This window comes from Electrophorus electricus, chromosome 8 (assembly GCF_013358815.1).
Source record: "Electrophorus electricus isolate fEleEle1 chromosome 8, fEleEle1.pri, whole genome shotgun sequence".
NCBI lineage: Eukaryota > Metazoa > Chordata > Actinopteri > Gymnotiformes > Gymnotidae > Electrophorus > Electrophorus electricus.
In genome coordinates, this window is record NC_049542.1 from 5,065,334 (window position 1) to 5,088,241 (window position 22,908).

Consider the following 22,908-nt stretch of genomic DNA (forward strand, 5'->3'; position numbering starts at 1 on the left):
AACAGTACATTTGTGGTGTGAGTAGAGTTCACATCTCTAGTGGTGGAGTGACATTCTTACAGAAGGAGGACCAGTTTTTTGGCCAACAAACACGTTACTCCTGCAAACAAATTCCATATCAAATTTGAAACTGAACCACACTAATCAAACTGAACATGTGCAATTAAAATACACCCTGACTTATGTTTCATGCACTGCATTATGTATAAATAAATAAAAAATAATGCTCTGAAATTAAATGCTCCTTTAAATATCTGTTCAAACTTTTTGAAAGTCTCAGGTAGCCAGTACTGTGGCTGCTGTAATTCCACATGCTCTTGTAACAGACACAGTTGTACTGCGTCTTTAAGAGGGAGCTTTATGGTAATGTGAATTGAGTAACTGAGAGAGTGTGTGTGTGTGTGTGTTTGTGTGAAGGGAGAACCGTCACCTTTCTGCTCGCCTTCTCTGTTTCCTTTATGTGTAAATACAATGATGGTAGCCGTGTGACCTGGCTTGAAGTGGTCCAGGAGAGAATAAAAGTCTTTCAGATTGCCCACACCAGTGTGTGTGTCACTCCATGTTAACTCCACGCATCGCGGTTACCCCGTAGCACCTGTTCCTCACTCCAGGTAAGAAGCGTTACACTGTTTTCATTAATAAGCCTTTGAAGTACTTTGGGTGTCGTAGTGAAATGAACTGACCAAACAGCAGTGAGGGAAGTTATGTTGGGTCTCACCCCCTGAGCTTCTACATCGTTTCTCTGTGACAAAGGACGGAGCCACTTAACTAAGAATGAGACCGTCCTCACTGACAATGTGAGAATATCTGATAGATCACTGACTGATAAGGAAGAAAGAGGACGTACCACATGACAACTTACAAAACCTACCGCATCTCTATATTTGGTGTGTGTGTTGTGTTGAGCTTAGTTTGTCAGAGTTTCATCTGAATACACTTCCTCTCCACTATAAGTGTAGCTGTGAAGTCATTCAGTAGACTGTATTGAAGAGTGTGTACGGTGTGTATCAGCAGTCCTGCTGTAGCTGTGTGTAGTGTGTGTAACTCAGTAAGAATGCAGGTGTGTGTTTATCTGCTCCTTGTGCTCCACGCTGCTGATGGTGAGTGTTACCTTCTCTCTACAGGTGTTGTCATCCTCATACATTCATTTGCACAAAGGTATTTATATCTGGGAGCAGCAGAGAGCAGCAGCTCACCACTTACCCCAGATTCTGTCTATCGACCAAGAAATTTTGCCTCTTTAGTTTAGAACAAAAGCTGTTAAATGCTAACGTTGCTAACAAACACTGGAGGTCAACAGAAACTCAAATATAGCCTTCGTAAATGCATGCCCACAAACTTCTCTCAAGCCGGTCAAACCGCATCCAAGTGTTAATAAATGTCTCCCAGACTAGTCGGTGTGTCGTATAACTCACTGTGAACTAGACAAGTGAAGAAACACGTCACCGGGAAGCGACCTGGATGAGGTTTGAGGACATGTAGCTCGATATCTGACTTATTTACAAATCCTATTAGCTATCGTTGCTGTTGGCTTCCAGTGTTTGTTAGCAATGTTAGCAGCTTTTTGTTCTAAAGGAGCGAAATATGGACTCCAAACATGTCTTGTCCACCCGAGTTAAGGGAGAATAAAGTAAATTTGTTGATTTTATTTGTTAAGTGGCACTGAAATCTGCGCTGTGGTTCGGTCCGGTAGAGAGGAACCGGTGCTAATTACTTGCTAATTGCTAATTAGTTACTTCAGACCAGCATAAGGTAGGAATTGTAGGGACATAACTAAGACTGATGAAATTAAGAAAAAGAGTATTGTGACTCTTACAAGCATCATTTTGCCCTATAAGTCTATACATTTACAAAAACAATTTGTTTTTTTGTTTGTTTTTTTATTATGGTGTAGTATGTGAAATGTGCTCACTTGTTTATTTCTGTGTGTGTTATTTATTCCTCTTGCTCATTCTGTGTATGATGCAGTTCTTGTCCACTACCCACTTCTGTATCCAGCTGCCTGTGACAGAGGTCACACCTCATTGTGGTTGATTGTATATGTGGTGCAGTCCTGTACATGTGGTGTGTGATGTATGTGTTTGGTGCTTCTGTGTGTTTGCCCAAGTGGGGAGTGTGGGTGGGTTTGGGGGAGAGACTAAAGAAAATTCTGATCTCATGAATTTTGACGTACCAATAATATCCCTTATTGAGCTAGCAGTCAAACAAGTTGGTATTACTCTATTTTACTGTGGAGACCAGAGGAGGGGCAGAGCTCACTACCTGCAGGTTAAAGAGTTGGACTGGTACTGAATAAATCCATTTCCATTAGGAGGTCTCAGCTATCAGGACTTCTCAGAGGGTTTTAGCCAGACAGCTGTCTCCCACTGTGAAGACAGTTTTTTACTTGTTATGGTTTAACAAGTAAAATGGTTTATTATGGTTTACCCCCGTGCTGCTCAGGGACACTGACTATAGTACTTGCTGACACTTCCTACAGTGTAGTGACTCCAATTAGGCTAGAGCCCTACTCAGCTTTCCTGAAACACAACCCATGCTTAACGACATGGTCAACTAAAGTGGCCCAGATCTCATCCGTGATGGTTGCTCTTCCTCGCCCTCATCCTCTTCCTCATCCTCGCTCTCCAATACTGACCTCCATTGATATCCAACCAAGATATCGAGCCTGTGGCCTCTTTATAGTGCTCAGGTTCTGATTTCTATGTGTCATTAGTAAAATTCGTCAAGTGTCTTCACCTGTGAGTACTGGGTTTGGTTAATTGATAAATGGATGCATCATTTGCATTTGAGGGTTGTCCATAAGAAACACACGTATTTCTGTTGAATGATGTGTCCAATATAGAGAATTGTGTTTAACGTATTGGAAAAAAAAAATGTGTTTTAGAAATACAATATGAGTGTAAATCAGGGAAGGTGCTTTTGGTTTTGTATAACAGGTCAGGAGATGGGCTACATGAGTTAGTGGTTTCAATTATTGTGTCACATGTCCCCGTTTTTGTGTCTTGCAAAAAACTGTAATATCACAAAAACAGTACAGTTTCCCAGCAAGCACCTCTTCCTCCTAGCAAACTTGGAGCACTGTTTAACAATTTAACAATACATAACTAAATAACTAACACTCTCTCTCTCTCTCTCACACACACACACACACACAAACATGCACAGCTGCTGCAGGATGGCCAGATCCACATCTGAAGGACTTGGAGAAAGACAATTCTACACACACAGTAAATGTACATTCAAAGTGATACTTGTAGATGCAAAAACACCCCCTCCCCTGCCCTGCCCTGCTCTCTCTCTCTCTCTCACACACACACACACACACACACACACACACACACACACTCAATCTCTTTCTCTCTCTCTCTCTCTCTCTCTCTCTCTCTCTCTCTCTCTCTCTCTCTCTCTCTCTCTTCTTGTTTGGTGTTTGGGCTTCAAGTTCTCCTATGTTGTTCCTCTTATCTTAGGTGCTTAGGAAAATTTACAAATAAAAATGAACAAATGAGAAAAAAAATAAAACCATAAAGACAGTACAGTTTCCCAGCATGCATTTCTTCCTCCTCACATATGTATTACTAAACTTGGTGCACTTTAGCAATACATAAATAACACACACACACACACAGACATGCATATGTGCATGCTTCCTTTTTGGGTTCGTGAGCTTAAAATGCTGCTGCGCTGTTCTCTGAGTGGTGTGTGAACGACATGTTTACTTCTTTCACTCACCCATGAAGACTGTCAAACAGTCTCCAAATCCTCATCAGTGTCAGTTATCCAGTTCTAAACTTCAAGGTTTAATCAGTCAAACACTAACTGACTCTGGCAGCAGAAATTCACTCCAGTGACTCCAGTTTAAAGACTTTTCTTATTTAGTCCTAAGTTATTCTGTCACCATAGTCATAGCTACCAGTTTACAGATGTGAGAATTCCCAGCATGCACTGCTTTCTCCTCACATATCTATTGCTAATCTGGGTGCTACGTGTGAAATGTGCTCACTTGTTTATTTCTGTTGGTGTTATTTATTCCTCATTTGTTCATCAATTGGTCATGAGGCTTGGACAGCCCATGCTGCTGCGCACACACACACACACAAAACACACACTGTTTCTGTTAGTGCTATTTTTTCCTCAGTTGTTCATTCTGTTTATGATGCAGCTCTTGTCCACTACCCACTTCTGTATCCAGCTGCCTGTGACAGAGGTCACACCTCATTGTGGTTGACTGTATATGTGGTACAGTCCTTTACGTGTGGTGTATGATGTATGTGTTTGGTGCTTCTGTGTGTTTTACTAAGTGGGGAGTGGGGGTGGGTTTCAGGGAGAGGCTACAGTGAGTTCTGATCTCATGAATTCTGACAAGCTCATCATATCCAAGACGATACTACTCTGTGTTACCATGGAGACCTGAGGAGCGGCAGAGCTCACTACCTACAGGATAAAGAGTTGGACTAGTGATGAATAAATACATTTGGCAAGACAAGTGAGGTATCCAGGTCCAGCTCTACGGTGGGTGTGAAGACCCATTGTGCAGAAAATGTAAAAATAAAAAAAGCAAATTCATTAGAATTGAAATATGTGCGCTATAGCTCCGAAATGCAGAGCAACTTCAGAAATGCTGCAAACTCAGTCACAACACAACGGAACTGTTTTCTGAAGTTGCCTCGCATTTCCAAAATATAGTACACGTCACTTTGAATAAAGTGTTTTCTGAATTTGTATAAAGTTCAGGAATTTGCATCAAGTTTGTAAACTGTAGCACATGTGTTTACCTTCTGTGTTCTTGAAAAGAAACAGTAAATCAAACATAATGTGGAATACAAGTGTAGCAACAAGAGTGAAGGTGAAATAGGTGAGACACTGATTCAGAGATGGAATTGCACCTTAACAACCACAGCACCACAAAAGATACCAAATACAAACAGTGCAGACGGACTCTGCTTATTGGTTTTGAAAAAGTCATATCTGGGCCCATACCATGAAAAACTGAATGTCACTCACTTTATTGAGATAAATAATTTTTAAGTAATATGTAAATATTGTTACATTTTCAAAACACATTTACTCTCCCATTTCTTACAGTCCATATATGGAATCTAATCTGTAAAAATAGCCTGTTTTGAAATCACTGTTTCTCTGATGTCATGAGAACCAGCTCATTTACTTATCTCTGCCTCTTTGGCCTACAGCAGTTTAACCCCTAACACCTACATTGCAGTTCTCAGACATATTTCAGCTCTTAGTGCTTTTTAAATGAAGCACAATACAGGGCAGCCAATCAGAACAGAGCTCATTTATCTTACATCTTAAAGGAACAGCAACAGAAACTGCCTGTTTAATTCCAAGGGATAAAGAGAGGATGGAAAATAGTTGTGTAAAATTGAACTGAGACTCTTTTTGGAAGATAACGCCACAAAAACATTGTAAGAAGACACCTAAGAAAACTATAAAATAAAGGAAAAATGTAGGATATGCGCCCTCTAAAGACCTTTTGGTGTATTTGGTGAGATGGGAAGGTGAGTGGCTACAGCTACAGCTGAGGAAGCACCAGGGGCTCCTGTCTGGGTCCCACTGGGCAGCCATATGCAGGGCAGCTGTGTACAGCACAGGTTCTGAACTTGGCTGAAGGGTGCAGTTTCAGCACCTTGGACAGCAGTCAGGCTGCTTTGGAGGTGAAAGATATTTGGTCTGTGGTACTGGTCTACAACTCTGAACATATTTTATTAAAGTCCTTCCTTATTTGGTCCTTTTAATGAAATCTACATCTCTAAGTACAAACCCCATCTCTAAGTAAAACTCTATATCATCTCTTGGAAACATTGAAATAAAAAATGGAAAAAAATAAATAAATAGCAAAGCATTAGCCATTAGATTAGAACATATTATTCCATCACTGATACACCCTGATCAAACTGGTTTCATCAAAGGAGACACTCAGCCATTAACAGGGTAGACTACTTAACCTAATACTGTGACGGTGGCAGTTCAGAGGGAGCGAGAGGCAAGGTTGCGCCAAAGTGCTCTTTATTTTCCATTGTCAATATGTGACGATACCACTACTAACGACAAACACTACTCTGTTCCAGTAGTCCTTGTAGCGATGTACACGTTGGGAGTGAGCAGCCCGACAGGCCACTAATGTGCTGCACTCTCTCTTGACCTGTGAGTTTAAATAGAGAGAATGAACAAGGAACAGGTGAAGGTGATTAGTAGGCAGGAGACTGGGAATGAGGCAGGTGTTTAGTGTGATCCCTAGCAGGAGTGGGCGTGTCCCTCCCGCTGGCTGCCCGGCCAACCGTGACAAATACGTTACACCTCACTCCACATATTAGAAACTGCTATGCAGAAAAGGCCTTCAGTAAAGAAAACTGGAAGTTTTTCTCCTCACATTGCGTAAAATCTTTAACACCACACCTAAGGCCACAGTCAGTACTAATATAATACCATCACAAAATGTGCATAGAGGTACTAGGCAAGGAAGCCCACTCTCTCTATTGCTGTTCTCAGTTCTTTTATTTATAGATTTATTTATTACTATTTTTGCTTTTTAGGGGGTTTGTCTTTTTACAGTTTTTATTTTATTTTGTTGTTGTTGTTGTTGTTGTTACAGTGCAGTGCACACTAGCCTACAGCCTCAATTAGTTATGTTAAAGATATTCACCATTTAGCAAACAGTTGTTAACCAGCTTTTGACAGCTTTAACAACAAAAAGAACAAAGTAACAAAGAGAAAATGTGAGAAAAAATGTTTCTACTTCCTGTGATAACTGTTGGGTTGTGATGACATTGTACTATCTACAGCCAAAGTGGTCTTTACTTTGGTGACTCCTTTAGTGGTTCTATGTCAGTGGGTGGATTTCACAGCTTCTCTTAAGTAGTTTTTTCTTAATAGTATGACAAACTACAACATGATCATAGACTGCTGCATTCCACCTGTACTTTATGAATAATATGAATGTTATCAGACCATCCTCATGTTTACCTGGTTAAATGATCAATGTTTATTTTGATCAGCATGTAGTCTAGAGCTCTTCCTGTCTGATCTGTCTAATATTTGCTAAGCTACACATTCAGTTTGGTCCTCTGATCACTAAGTGCAGGAGTGAAATGATGTGACCAAACAGTGCTGAGGGGGATCACTGTGTAGCACTACTTCTTACTGCAGGATCACTTTACTGAGGATGGGGACTGAACACTGGGCAGCTCAGGAGGAAGTGATGACACTAGAAAGACACTGTTTCACTGTTAGATTTAGTCTGTATGTGAGAGAGAAAGAAGTGGAGGAATAATTTATTTTGCACTTGAACACACTTCCCCTCTACTGTGGACATTAGTGGGTGGTGAATTTCAGTGGAGTTCTACTGAGAGAGTTGTAGAGTTCCAGGTCATAGTTGTGTGGTGATTCCCACAGACAAACTGTAGTCTGGGCTACAGTTTTCAGTGTTCAATACACTGTAGTTTTGTAGAGTGTATAAGATGTGTAGCAGCGTTACTGCTGTAGCTGTGTGTGGTGTGTTGTGGAATGCAGCTGTGTTTTTATCTACAGGTGTGTTTTTACTTTCTTTTTGGAAATGATGTGCAGACGAAGTCCTGTGAAGCGTTTGAGGTTCTTCCTTATTGTACTGCTAAAGGATTCGAAGCATTGGAGCATTGAAAGCTGGTGACAAAACAGCGACACCTGGTGGTTCTCAGAAATTATAGCAGGCATAGATTCAAAACTGCGCAGCACTATAAACAATACAACAGTCCACCGCCTTCATATTTCATTAAAAAAAAATGATGATCAGTAATGATGTTTAGTAATTAAATTCTACAATAATTAGTTTAAAATTATTGTTTCCCCTTTTATGTGAAAACATAATACAAAACTGTACTGGGAGACAACAGGCTGATGTAATGAAACATTTACCCTCCCTTTTGGGTTCTATAATTTGCACATTTCCAATTTTTTAGTAAAAAGATAAAGCTTCCAAGTTATAGGACAGTGCCAAACTTATGAAACAGTCTCAACCTCATCCTGTGTATCTGTGATGTTTGAAGCTTCAAACACGATTAGTCACATGTTATTAGTAACTTTAGTGGGAATGTTAGTGGTAATAACTTTAGTGGGAATGTTAGTGGTAGTAACTTTAGTGGGAAGGGAGAGGGAGAGAAGGAAGGAGGGAGGGAGAGAGACAATCTATAATCAATATAATCAGACATCTTATAACTTGATGGTCATGCATCCATCATACCAACATCTATTGGGAAACCTCTTAGTGATTTCCAGTACCATCATCATTTGGCTGGTACCATCAGTACCATCAGGTGACTGGACCTGGAGCAATTAAGTATGTCATATATAATAATAATGGAGTATGTCATATATAATAATAATTAATTATGTCATATGTAATAATAGCCATTTTACATGTACATGTGCAGCCATGTTTAATAGTGAAGGCCTTTATCCTGTGTGTTTCTGCAGGCTGCATGTTGGTAGGGATTCTGAGGACAGACGTCATCACTGCATACACAGGAGACTCAGTACTGCTGCCCTGCTCCTGTACTGACCCACACGCCAAACCTGAGAGTTTCACCTGGCAGAAATACAACACAAGAAAACAAACATGGGACATGATCACCAATAAGAGTGAACAGTATAGAAACAGAGTTCAGCTGGGTACTGCTCATTCTCCAGGAAAGCTCTCTCTACTCATATCACACCTGACTGAAGAGGATGAGGGAGAATACTGGTGTTATCTTAACCAGTGGAACTATAAAGCCATCAGACTCACCATTAAAGGTAAAACACTGTATTTGATCCAAATCCAACTGCAAATGATAAATCCAGCTTTAAGGTTTTCTTATGTATCCACACTAGCAAAGTCTTGGTTGTCTGAGTTACTTGTAGACTTTCTGCTGTCATATTTGTTGTTGTGCTGTCATCTGTGCACATTACCAGTAACGTTTAGTTCAGTGATGGTCAAATACTCCTTTAATTGTAACAAATATCTTGTGCAGTTCAAGTAAGAATTTCTCAGGTTTTTAACACACATGCTTCTTTGTTTTGGTTTTTCTGTTCCGACCCCTCGTTTGGTTTTCCTGTCACTGTTTTCATCTTTGTCTAGTTTGCATTCGTTAACCTTTGTATAAATATCCCTTGTTTTATCGTCTTGGTTGTGGGTCTTTGAATGTGCGCTCTCTCGTCCTCCCATGAGTTTATTGTTGTTTGGTAACGTTATTAGCCTGGTCGTTATTCTAGTGTTTACTGTTTAACTTCCTTCTTGCTAATGATGTGCAGACGAAGTCCTGTGAAGCGTTTGAGGTTCTTCCTTATTGTACTGCTGAAGGATTCGAAGCGTTGGAGCATTGAAAGCTGGTGACAAAACAGCGACACCTGGTGGTTTTCAGAAATTATAGCAGCTAAAGATTCAAAACTGCGCAGCACTATAAACAATACAACACTGCACCGCCTTCATATGTCATTAAAAAAAATGGATGATCAGTAATGATGTTTAGCAATTAAATTCTGAAATAATTTGTGTAAAATCATTGTTTCCCTTTTATGTAAAAACAACAGGTTGGCGTTATGAAACGTTTACTCTCGCTTTTGACTTCTATAATTAGCACATTTACAATTTTTTTTTAGTAAAAAGATAAAGCTTCCAAGTTATAGGACAGTGGCAAACTTATGAAACAGTCTCACCCTCATCCTGTGCTTCAGTGACATCTGAAGCTTCGACCATCATTAGTCACGTGTTGTTAGTAACTTTAGTGGTAATATTAATGGTAATATTAACTTTAGTAGCAATAGTAACTGATACAAGCTTCGGTACACTGTTTGATACGAGCTTTGATGCCTTAGTATTAAATGATACATCATAATTTTATTGTTTCTGCACAGTTCCTGTATCATTTTTCTCCCTTTTTGGTGTTCCATTTAGTCAGTGTTTATTTTTCATCATTTTGTTAATTTTGCCGTTGTGTCCACCTGTTTTGCAAATGAAGAACTTTCGTTTACACATGTGCATCAAGTCCTGTCTGCCTCTGCGTTACATAATCGTTCTGAAAACTGCACAGTGTGCAGATCATTAATGTTGGTGGACCAGCTGGATCAAAATCACTAATGTGTTCTTATTTTAGATTTTTGATTTAAAACATCTAAAATAAGAAGCAAGGCTTTGCTATGACAAGTTGCAAATGGGCATAAACAAACAGTCATAAAAGTTGATTTAGTCAATGTTGATGTCAGCTTGACATTACAAGTGACATATTTGGAGCTTCTGTTACTGTAATTATTTACCCCTGTCCCACTTACCTACAACCAAAGGCAGAGGTGCAGGCAAAGGTTTAATGCACATAAAACTACAAAATGTATCTGATTCCAAATTATGCCTGTAATTACAATTTATATTCTGAAGAGAATGCTCTACTGCATTGTCTAGCATGTGTTATGAGAATATGCATAACCACCTTTCTAAAATTCCTGTCTTAATACATCCTGCTTTTTCAGTGGTTCTGTCAGCCTAACATAGGATTTGACCTACTAAACTTGCAGTGCAGAGATTGGATACTTTACAGGAAACTGGTGTCAGCACTCTAAATATATATAAAAATATAGCTGGCTCTTCACTCGGCCTCAATCTACCAGTGTAGAGAATTTTGACTACACCTTTGGATTTCCCCTCTCTTCAGAAATTATGAGTGATTAACATCATCTGCGAGTGTCTGGACTCCATCAGTGTCATTGCAAATAGTACACGGAGAGCCGAGCTTCATAAGTTAAATGTAGCAAAGGGTTAAAGAAGGTGAAGTGGGTGGCCAGGCCGGGAACAGTAGAGTATGTCTGCTGAGGCATAGAGAGAGAGAGAGAGAGAGAGAGAGAGAGCACAAGCCCAAGGGAGAGATTTCTCCAAATGTACGTCTTCAGCCCACCAACTCTGCTCCAGCTCCACTCTCAGCTCTGCTCCAGCATTAACTCCACACGGTTCAGAATTTCTTTATTCTTATCTTGATTGATCAACAGCAGAGTTTGTCCAACACTGACTAATCAAAGAGTGACCACATACGAGCAGCATCCCTGTCATAGCACATCCAAGAGGAACCCACAGCTGGTAGAGTGATTTACTGTCCTGAATAACAATTGATGAATAACAATATCTCTGCAAGAGACCACAGATGACCACAGCAGTTGGGGCAAACAAGAACAAGACTTCATAGTTGAGAGTTTGGCCTACACATATAAATATGTTATGATTTTCTTGGTTGAAATGACATAGTATGCCATGACAAATGACGTTGTAGCTCAGTCTCTCTCAGTGTACACACATCTCAGCTACCTGTATGAGGGCATTATGGAATTTGTAGTTCATGAAGCATTTATGTATAAAGACTTGTAATTTTGCTCTTTTTTTTATCTTAATTTTGTAGCTGCTTGGGTTGAGGCTTTAGATTAGAATTTTCTGGAATGTCTATGGAAATAATGACCAATATGCTTCCAGATCCAAGACTGTTGAATAAATGTGTGATCACTGTTCTCCCTCTGACATATGCTGCCTGCTAAGGCATCTTATTTAGGTTCAATTTAAAGGCAGCATAAGACACTAAATCTGCAGTATAAATAATCTTTCACACCGAACACGAGAAAAATCTGCCTGGTGAAAAACCTCATTCACTTGAAGGGGCAAGAGCTTTACTTGCTTCTTTCTGAAAGAAAAGCAGCTGCTATTCTTATACTAATTATTAAAACAATGTCACAAGTAGTGTTAGCTGTTTTCTGAAGGACTACATTCCCCAAAATTACACAATACCAAGACCGCCCATAATCCCCTCATTTTGCTCCACCCATGTGAAAACATGAGCGAGGTGGCAGTTAGATGTGACCGACGCTTAAGTCTTCATACATGATGGGAATGGAAATCTAATTAGAATGGGAATCTAACTGGATCATTTCTGTTACTCAGACCTTTGCCTGTACAGACAACACCAGACCCCTCACTAGACACACAGACAAACTCAGTGAGATCAGGTGGAAAACTGAACAAACATCAGCACTTCAAGAATCTGTAGCATTTGTTGTATGTGCCACTTGATTGCTGTAACAGCTGGAGTGCCGCAGGGCGCGGAGCAGGACGTACAGACTCCCTCGACTTTGACAGACATTTAATAACACGTAACGCTTACGACGACGGCACTCACAAAACATAAACGGATAACACGAATACACGTAACACTGCAGGAACACTAACGACGGCAACACAAACATATACGTTTAACATGAATACACGTAGGACTAGCAACACAAACAATGACCAACACTAATGCACACACCAACAGGGGTTTAACTACACACACACACACACAACATTAAACCAGGGGCAGGTGTGTGCCATCATGGGGGCGTGGTTACAGAACAAAAAGTGACTTCAACTGCAGGCGGTGGGCCGTACCACGTGACCAGTGGCGAGGGGAGCGTTCCGTGACAATTGCTGACTTAATATAAAGAATTCTAGTGAAGGCTTCCACACTGATGCGCTATCACAGAGTTACATATATTGTGTCTGACCTTTATTTAACTGTTAGTTTTATGGCATTACTTAAGACATTCACAATCATATAAACATCAAAATGGAACACTTTATTTCAGGACCAGGGCAAATGCATCACTTTCAGTACAAAGTAATTTACAACAGAGTCATATGGGAGTTTCATTTCAGCTTCATCACCCAGTTTCAAGAACAGGAAGGTACTACATGGTTTGAGGTGCTCACATCTGTTCAGATTTACTAGTTGCCTCACTTGGTAAGTGACATCTAATCATTATTATCACATACTGAAGGTCTTCTATTGGTGTGTTTCTGTAGGCTGTATACTGGAACATCACAGGATCTCCGAAATCACTGCATACACAGGAGGCTCAGTACTGCTGCCTTGTTCCTGCACTGACCTACACACCAAACCTGAGAATTTCACCTGGAGGAAACGCAACACAAACAGAAATACATGGGACGTGATCATCAGTGAGAGTGAACAGTACAGAAACAGAGTTCAGCTGGGTACTGCTCACTCTCCAGGAAAGCTCTCTCTACTCATATCACACCTGACTGAAGAGGATGAGGGAGACTACAGGTGTTATCTTAACCAGTGGAACTATAAAGCCATCAGACTCACCATTAAAGGTAAAACACTGTATTTGATCCAAATCCAACTGCAAATGATAAATCCAGCTTTAAGGTTTTCTTATGTATCCACACTAGCAAAGTCTTGGTTGTCTGAGTTACTTGTAGACTTTCTGCTGTCATATTTGTTGTTATGCTGTCATCTGTGCACATTAGCAGTAACATTTAGTTCAGTGATGGTCAAATACTCCTTTAATTGTAACAAATGTCTTGGGCAGTTCAAGTAAGAATGTCTCAGGTTTTTAACACACATGCTTCTTTGATTTGGTTTTTCTGTTCCGACCCCTCGTTTGGTTTTTCTGTCACTGTTTTCATCTTTGCCTAGTTTGCATTCGTTACTCTTTGTATAAATATCCCTTGTTTTATCATCTTGGTTGTGGGTATCTGAATGTGCGCTCTCTCGTCCTCCCGTGAGTTTATTGTTGTTTGGTAACGTTATTAGCCTTCTCGTTATTCTAGTGTTTACTGTTTAACTTCCTTCTTGGTAATGATGTGCAGACGAAGTCCTGTGAAGGGTTTGAGGTTCTTCCTTATTGTACTGCTGAAGGATTCGAAGCATTGGAGCGTTGAAAGCTGGTGACAAAACAGCGACACCTGGTGGTTTTCAGAAATTATAGCAGCCATAGATTAAAAACTGCGCAGCACTATGAATAATACAACACTCCACCGCCTTCATATGTCATTAAAAAAAAATGGATGATCAGTAATGATGTTTAGTAATTAAATTCTGCAATAATTTGTTTAAAATCATTGTTTCCCTTTTATGTAAAAACAACAGGTTGGCGTTATGAAATGTTTATTCTCCCTTTTGACTTCCAAGTTATAGGACAGTACCAAACTTATGAAACAGTCTCATCCTCATCCTGTGCTTCAGTGATGTTTGAAGCTTCCACCATCAGTAGTCACATGTTATTAGTAACTTTAGTGGTAATATTAGTGGTAATAGTACCTTTAGTGGTAATATTAGTGGTAATAGTAACTGATAAAAGCTTCGGTACACTGTGTGATATGAGCTTTGGTGCCTTAGTATCAAAGGTTCCATAAGAAAAATAAATAAATAAATATATATATATATATATATATATATATATATATATATATATATATATATATATATATATATATATATATATATCTGCACAGTTCTTATGAAGCATGTTCATCTCCAAATGTACCAAATGTATCCAAATTTCTCCAAATCTTGTAGCTGGTTGACATGAGGCTTTAAATTTATTGTTTTAGAATTTTTTGGAATGTGTATGGAAGCCATAACTAATATGTTTCTAAATCCTAGACTGTTGCTTAAGTGTGGTCACTGTTCACCCCCTGAAATATGCTGCCTGCTAAGGCATCTTATTTAGGCTAAATTTGAAGGTGGCATCGGACTCTGAATCTGCAGTAAAAAAGCAGTGGTCACACCGAATGCAAGTAAAATCTGCCTGGCAAATAAACCCTTTGACTTGAATGAGCATGGATGAAAATGCGAAAACTGCGGGAATTTGCTTGCGGTAGTGAGTAAGTTCATGTTGCACCCACTAATCTATAATATATGGATCTATGATTTAGATCAATGTTTGTGTCAAGTTAATCTAGTTTAAATTTACTAGAGGAAAACTAGAGGACTGGGCTTTACTTGCTTCTTTCTGAAAGAAAAAAATAGCTGTTATCTTTATACTCATTATTAACACAATGTCTCAAAAACCAGACTAACAAGTCAGATAGTGATAGTTGTTTTCTGAATGACTGTTTCCTCCAAATTTCCCTCCAAGAACACTATCAAGGCACATAGTCATCTGATTTTGCTCCACCCATGTGAAAACATTAGCAAGGTGGCAGTTAGATGTGACCGACGCTTAAGTCTTAATAGGAATGTGATGGGAATGTAATTAGAATGGGAATCTAACTGGATCATCTCTATAAGGTCCCATTTCTGTTAGAATGGTTCCTACTCAGACCTTTGCCTGTATAGACACAACTAGACACACACACATACCAAGTGAGATGAGGTGGAAAACTGAACACACACGAGCACTTGAAGAATGTGATCAGTATCGTGTTGTATGTGGCAGTGGATGGCTGGCTTGATATAAAGAATTGTAGTGAAGGCTTCACAGTTATACATGTTGTCTCTGACCTTTCCCTGTCTACTAATGTTATGCCGTTACCTTAGACATACATAAACATCTTATGAAGAGCAAAATTGAACAGTTTTTTAAGGACCAGGGCAAAATAGGCAACATATCACTTTGAATACAGAGTAATTTACAAAAGAGTCATATGGGAGTTTCATTTCAGCCTCACCACCAAGTCTCAATATTAATATCACATGATGGACCTGTCTGAGTTACAAATGTGCAAACCTTATTACTACAGTAGTTATAAAGGTTTATGTTATCTTAACATATGTTATTTTAACTCACCTGACTGAGGTGTTATATAAATTAATCAACCGATAGTATTATGTTACCAAGAGAAGCCTATATAACAGTTAATGTCTGTCAGAATCAGCCTTTATAAAGTCATATGTAGGTTTGCATGAGCTGTTACGAAGGATTTATGAAGACCAGTTTTAAGGAAAGTGTTAGTAAAATTGAAATGCAGATTTTGATCAAATATTAAAAATGTGTTATATTTCTGCTTACCAACAAACAAACATACCTCAAATTGTTACCTAAATGGAGAAACTGAATTATTCAGTTACGCCTTCTAACTATCAGGGTTATAAGGATAAAAATGTCATTAGGACAATGCCAAAAATCATATAATATTAAAGTAAATATGTATTAATCTTACAGGCACATGTGGTGGAGTCTGACAGTGGGGTGTGTTTCTACAGGTTGTGTACTGGAACACAACAGGGAGCTAAAACTCATCACTGCACACACAGGAGACTCAGTACTGCTACCCTGCAGCTGCATCGAACTACACAACGAACCTGAGAGTTTCACCTGGAAGAAATACAACCCAAACAGAAACACATGGGATGTGATCTCCAGTGAGAGTGAACAGTACAGAAACAGAGTTCAGCTGAATACTGCTCACTCTCCAGGAAATCTCTCTCTACTCATATCACACCTGACTGAAGAGGATGAGGGAGACTACAGGTGTCAAACTAAAGGGAATAAACACAAAGACATCAAACTTTATGTTTCAGGTAAAATATTATTAGTAAACACAGTCCTAATGCAAAGAAAATCACATAAGTAGATTTAGCTTGGTTCATTTTCCAGAATGAACTTTTCTTTTTAAACATACAATTAAATGTAATATAAATACATTCACCACTTATGACTGAAATTCAAAAACAGGACATTTAAAAATAGAGAAACACCATTACATATTTATGTATCTATCATGTGGACCACATTATCCTCAGATATTAGTCACCAGACACCCTCTGTCACCAGTCTAGAAGAGTTAAACACAACTGACATACATTTCACCTGCCCTCACTGAACACTTTCAGTACCTCTAATAAGTGAATGTGTAGGTATAATTACAGACTGTGTCCACCTGGTGTCTTACACAGTTTGTGTGTCACCCTGCACCCAGGATATCACTGGTCAGTTTCTGACCACAGATGTCCCAGTATATGTGGATACTGAACCATTCTCCACACATCAATCCCACTACAGTGCTGGAGGCTTGGTAGTGGGTGTTGTACTGGTATGAGTGGTTCAGGTACAGCAGTGTTACTGGATTCAGTGCTACTGGTAGGTTGAGAGTGTTCTGACAGTGAAAGATATCCAGCCAACAGTGGTTCAGTGGTCAGACACTGACCATGACTGGAGTTGGAGGATGGTTAACACTAACTGTGTGTTACACCAGATGGGCTAGAACCACTGACTCTACAAGATTTTTCTAATCCATTTATATTTTAATGCATGTGACAGAGAGCATAAACTTGCATCAATTCTGTAACAAAAGGATGTTAAACATTTCACAAATGGATTTGTTTTGTCTTCATATGATGGGTCACAGATGAATGTCACTGGTTGTACAGGTTACTTCATAACAGTAGTGTAACATGTCAGTGTTTCTGCTCTATCTAGTCTGTAAGGATGTTGTGAAGCCTCCCACAGTGCTGAGTGGATACGTGGGAGGGTCTGTCCTGCTGCCCTGTTACTGCACCGAACTGCTGGCCGAGCCAAAAACCGTCAGATGGAGCTTTATAAATGAATCTGATGTCATCTACCCAATTGACCAGACAAACCGTTACACTGATAGAATTCAGCTAGTTCCTGCTCCAAGAAATTTCTCTCTATTCATATCTGGTCTGACTAAAGAGGACTGGGGACAGTACAGGTGTAGCATCAGCAGTTATCATCTTATAGATGTGCAACTTCAAGTAACAGGTAAACCAACCTCTTGTGTATTTAATGTATGAAATGTTGTTGACTGCATATAGTGACTGATCTGTACCAATAACTAACTACTGTACTACATAAAACAAAAAATCTATCCAGCGGCAGGATCTGCAGTTCTACTTCTGTCTGTTTCTAGTTACATCTTCTGTTTGTATTTGTATTTCATGCCTGTAGTTAATGCCTCTTGTCTTCTGTCCTGTTTAGGTTCTAGTCAGTTATATACCCATATTACACACGACTTGTTTAGTTTCCTTATTTAGTTACTACTGTTCTCATTTGCTCTAGAGAGAGGGGGAGAAAGAGAAAGAGGGAGGGGGGGAGAAAGAGGGAGAGAGAGAAAAAGAGAGGGAGGGAGAGGGAGAGGGAGAGAAGGAAAAAAGAGCAGAGAAGAGTCTCCTCTCACAGCTGGTGCTGTTCATTAACACACACTAACACTAACACATCAGGACCAGTCCGAAGTACAATCAGACCAAACCAAATTATTACACTTCACAAACTAAACTACATCACCCACTGGAACACAAACACAAGCACAAAGCAAAATGCAGCGTTATCTGGCCCTAAAACATCAGTACACGGTAGCAGACGACCTGTACACAGTGACTGACATTAAACACAGAACCACGCTGACAAAGTCCAGACTCAGAGAACACAGCCTGGCCGTCCAGACCAGCCGATATAAATGTCATGGCTGCCCAGAGAACAGAGACTCTGTCAGCAATGTAAATATGACACTGTAGAGACAGAGCTGCACTTCCTCACTGAATGTGAAAAATTCATCCAAATACGGCAAATTTACTATACAAAATCTGAGACGGTCCACCCCAACTTTAAGTGTCTGTCTAACACTGACAAACTGCCCATCCTACTGGGCGAAAAGAAGGAAAGCAGCGCTTTAGCTGGGTGATACATATCTGCCTGCCATAAGATGAGGGACAGTGATTAACCCACCCAAACACACACACACACACACACACACACACACACACACACACACACACACAAACAGACTATATTACCCAGTTTATAAAAGTTACCTAACTATTTATTATTATTAACTATTTATTATTTTCCATTCTTATAATTTATTTATTTCCCTTTCTTTTCACTTCTTCCCTTTTACTTCTTCCAATTATTATTATTTCAGACCAATTACAGTTTCTCTTCAAGTTCTTTATCATAACAGAATTCTTAATTTCCATAATTGCAAAGGTTGTAATGTTGTGTAATGTTCATGTTGTAATTCTGCTTTGGCAATACTATAGTTGTATATGGTCATGCCAGTAAAGCTTACTGAACTGAAATGAACTGAGAGAGAGAGAGAGAGAGAGAGAGAGACACAGAGAGACTCGACTCAGGAGCCCCTTATTCATTCACTCACAGAAAATGACTGAAGGACACACTGCACCTATAGAACCTGTAACCTCACACTTAGCCATCCTATTAACCACCAGTAACACAGCGAACCGAAGACTTTTGCTTTTACAAACTGTACATTTATCAGTTCTGTAGTACAAAATATAAATGTAAACATGTAAAATGCATGAAAGCACAGAACCTTCAGTACTTTCAACTCATCATACTTTTCTATTCTTGCAGAGGCCCCACATTCATTCTGTTCATCAACTACCACTAAATTTAAGATGCTTTTGTTTAATAATATTCTCCCATCAACTCCATAAAATGATTCCCCACTATATACTACTACTACGAATACTACTACTACTAACGATAATAATAATAGTAGTAAATGACATTTAGTTTAGTTTAACATTTAGATTAAGAGGGAGTGTTTGGAAGAGTAAACAGTTCACAGCTGCGTTAAATAAATGTATTCTGCTGCTGTGTAAGACTGGGGTCAGTGTTTGTTGTGTTGTTACAGTCTCTCCTCAGACTCTGCCCTACATCCCCTTTGCTTTGGTCACTGTGATCTTCCTCCACATTATCGTGGCTGTGGTTTATTACACCAAGAGAAACAAAGGTAAAAATCTCATTAGCAAGCTGTTATAATCAGATTGTTTTCTCATTGTGCCCATTAACATCCATTTTACCATGTGTGAGTCAGATCCTGAATGAACTGAGTTGTTCTTGTTCATGTGACCTGCTTCAGTGTCAGAAATGAGCAGAGTTCACTATAACACTGCTGGTGGAGATGGAACAGCTAGTCTGCAGTAGAGAAGAAAACCAAGAGAAATCAACAGACCAGCTACAGACCTACACACCTGTTTAACAGACCTGCCACACACATCTGATCAGCTGTACCCACTGACCTGAACAAGTCTGTGTGTTAGAGATTTATCAGAATGTCTTCATTTGAATACAGTTCCTCTCCACTGTAAGTGTAGCTGTCAGATTATTCACTAGACTGTAGTTTTGAAGAGTGTGTACGGTGTGTAGCAGCAGTCCTGCTGTGTGTGTGTGTGTGTGTGTGTAACTCAGTAAGAATGCAGGTGTGTGTTTATCTGCTCCTTGTGCTCCACGCTGCTGATGGTGAGTGTTACCTTCTCTCTACAGATGTTGTCATCCTCATACATTCATTTACACAAAGTTATTTATATCTGGGATCAGCAGAGAGCAGCAGCACCCAGCCATCAAAAATCACAACACCTAAAATACATGATTGGTGTTTAACTCATTTTTTTATGACAGTACGGTGTGGTCACATATTCTTACAACAGCCGTCAGAAATGGTGATCTGTGTGTTGCAGGCTCTACAGTAACAAAATTCGGTGCTCACAGATTTTGGTGTACCACTGACATTTAACCATCTGAAGGCTCAGAGCAATGTCTGTTCTGCTTATTTTCTTAAATTCACCTTAAAGGTACTTACATGTTTGATATCACTGTGTTCAGAACAATCTCAGCTATCTTCCTATTGAGGTAGAATGTGACATAGATCACTGTATAAAGCAAGGTATGGAATATGGAAATTTTTCATCTCATGTGAAAAAGTACCTTTACTCATGTGGACCTGTTTTGGTGATTGAAATAAGTTTACCAAAGTAGTGAAATACATGAATAAAGTAATATTGAAAAGTCTAATAAATGTCTAAAATCACATTGTGTACATTTATTGAGTAAAAGCATGGTCTGTTAGCAACATTAGCAGCTTTTGTTCTAAATTAAAGGAGCAAAATGTGCTCCTTTAGTTTACTCCAACCATGTCTTGTCCACCTGGGTTAAGGGAAAATAAAGTAAATATGATTCTTCGCTAACCTGTCCCATTAAGTGGCACTGAAATAATGTGCAGTAGTTCGGTCCGATAGAGATGAACCAGTGCTAATTACTTGCTAATTGCTAATTAGATACTAGCATAAAGTAGGACTTGTAGAGGCAGGACTAAGATTGAAAAAATATAGAACCAGAGAACTTGTGGGGGTTTTGTTTGTTTGTTTTTGGTACACTTGAGAAAAGAGGCTAACTGCTAAATCAACATGTTAAATGCTGTAAATGTCAATTTAAATATTGTTAATCTAGAACTAAATTCTGACTCCTACAAGCATCATTTTGCTCTATGAGTCTGTAAAAAATGTATTGCGTTTTATTATTACATTATGGTATTTTTCTCAAGGAATAGTTTTTCTGCATTGTATGTGTATATCTCTATTGAAGGATTTTTTGATATTTGACCTTTAAATAGCAGCATATGTTTTCTGTTATTAATCATGCCTTTTAAAGTCAAATGCCGTCCGTTGTCTGTACGCATCACTTCCACTGTGAGAGTCTATTGCTGTTTGATAAATAAAGAGCAGGACAGAGAGTTGTGTTTTCTGTTTACACCCACTAATAAACAAGTACATCATGAAGGTGTGTGTGGTGCAGTTTGACAGCAGAATGTGTGTAGAGTGCAGTTCACTGACAGCAGTTGGATATCCCACTATCTGTTGGGCATCACTATCTGTGATGTGTCTAGCTGGGGCAGAATTGGCACACACACATACACACACATGTTCTACTAAAGTCCGTCCTCATTCAGTCCTTTTACTGATATCTACATCTCAAGGTGCAAACTTCATGATTAAACCCCATCTCTTGGAAAGATTGAAACAAAAACACTGAATGAGAAAAATGTTATTCTCTATACATCTGTCCCAGTCAAAAAGTCATCTGCACAGAATATAACACAAAGAAGTAGGAATTAGGCATGTTGAGACTGTACGGTGTAGTAGAGTTTGTGGACAAGCATCATCCATCTTGGTTCTGCAAGTCAGTTTCTCCCACAGGATGGCAGTGTCGTCCTGGAGTGATAAAGACAACATGAGTCAGAGGGAAACACCTGACAGCCAGAGTCCAGTCAGTGGGAGGAAGTGGACTGCAGTGTTTACACTGTGGACACTCCCCCATCCTCCTCAGTCGGGGGTGATATAAGTAGAGAGATATTTCCTGGAGAATCTTTAAGATGCTGAACTTTGCCTGTGTAACCCTGAGTCTGGTCAGTGGGGTAGATTTCTTTCTCTCTGAAGATCCATTTAAGAGTGTGTGGTATGTGATGTTCACTCCAGGAGCAGGTCAGTAGAACAGACCCTCCCACATGAACCTTTTGGTTCCCCCAGTTAATGTGCAGTCTGTGAAAAACACCTGATGGAAACAGTTCAAAATTCCCATGATGAGGATCTCTGCCATCCTTTTTGAATATCAAACAGGCCTTGACCTCCATAGTAACCTACAGTAACATACACACTCTTTAGAAACATAGTCTACTGAATGTTCTACACTTACAGTGGAAAGGAAGTGTATTCAAATGAAATTTTGACAAACTTCTAACCCCAACACGCACACCAAATATTTTTACCACCCTGTTTTGTCATTTCATTTCACTATCGGTTCAAAGGCATCTTTTCTTCTTATTAATGAAAATAGCACATGAAATTAGAGCAGCTAAAGAATTGGCTTCCTGAGACTTTTAAAAATTGTTGAACAGATGTTAAGGAGCATTTTAAATTCAGAGCATTCTTATTACCCACAATGCAGTGTGTTAAGCATTTGGATGGTCAACCCTCAGTGAGGAGTCCGGTTTCATCTTTGTGAACCTCAGGTGCCTGAGGTGCACACAGGACACTGAGTCAGCAAGCACTCAGAAGTGCTCCAGTTTATTGTCACACAGGGCTTAGAATATATAGACAGCATGAGTGGCACAAAAGAGGAAGAATGTAGTTTTGGCAGACTGCTATCACAACAAACGTAGAAAACCTGCTTGGCAACATTATAAAGTGACTAAAACAACTATAGAATCTCTGCTTGGCAACAGAGCAAAGATAAATTATTTAAAAATAGCTATTATACTGTTTTTAAATGGAACCATTTGTCAGAGGATATTTGAAGAGTGCTGACAACGGTGTGCAGCCTAGCATTGAAAAGTCATGGAAATACCAACCCGTTCAT

The 22,908-nt window shown here is 39.4% G+C and overlaps 2 protein-coding genes across 3 annotated transcripts in view; one reads left to right on the forward strand and one right to left on the reverse strand.

Annotated features, from left to right (window-relative positions):
- The window catches only part of LOC118241855 (polymeric immunoglobulin receptor-like), a 433,448-nt gene that overhangs the window by 319,784 nt on the left and 90,756 nt on the right, over window positions 1-22,908 (reverse strand). The window lies entirely within an intron of this gene.
- LOC118241876 (polymeric immunoglobulin receptor-like) lies at window positions 423-21,332 on the forward strand. 2 transcript variants are annotated; one of them, XM_035529303.1, is made up of 8 exons: window positions 423-611; window positions 1,050-1,100; window positions 8,467-8,784; window positions 12,845-13,159; window positions 15,996-16,313; window positions 17,212-17,514; window positions 19,409-19,507; window positions 19,637-21,332. In XM_035529303.1, the coding sequence occupies exons 2-8, from the start codon at window positions 1,055-1,057 to the stop codon at window positions 19,699-19,701; spliced, it is 1,464 nt and encodes a 487-aa protein (XP_035385196.1). In that variant the 5' UTR covers window positions 423-611; window positions 1,050-1,054; the 3' UTR covers window positions 19,702-21,332. The 2 variants fall into 2 exon arrangements, with proteins under 2 accessions (XP_035385196.1, XP_035385197.1); XM_035529304.1 differs by lacking the exon at window positions 1,050-1,100.

Bases quoted from the DNA above. Each gene is read 5' to 3' on its own strand.
- LOC118241876 (XM_035529303.1), top strand. From the start codon at position 1,055: ATGCAGGTGTGTGTTTATCTGCTCCTTGTGCTCCACGCTGCTGATG. The intron at 13,160-15,995 runs GTAAAACACTGT...GTGTTTCTACAG, and splicing joins CATCAGACTCACCATTAAAG to GTTGTGTACTGGAACACAAC. The intron at 16,314-17,211 runs GTAAAATATTAT...TGCTCTATCTAG, and splicing joins CATCAAACTTTATGTTTCAG to TCTGTAAGGATGTTGTGAAG.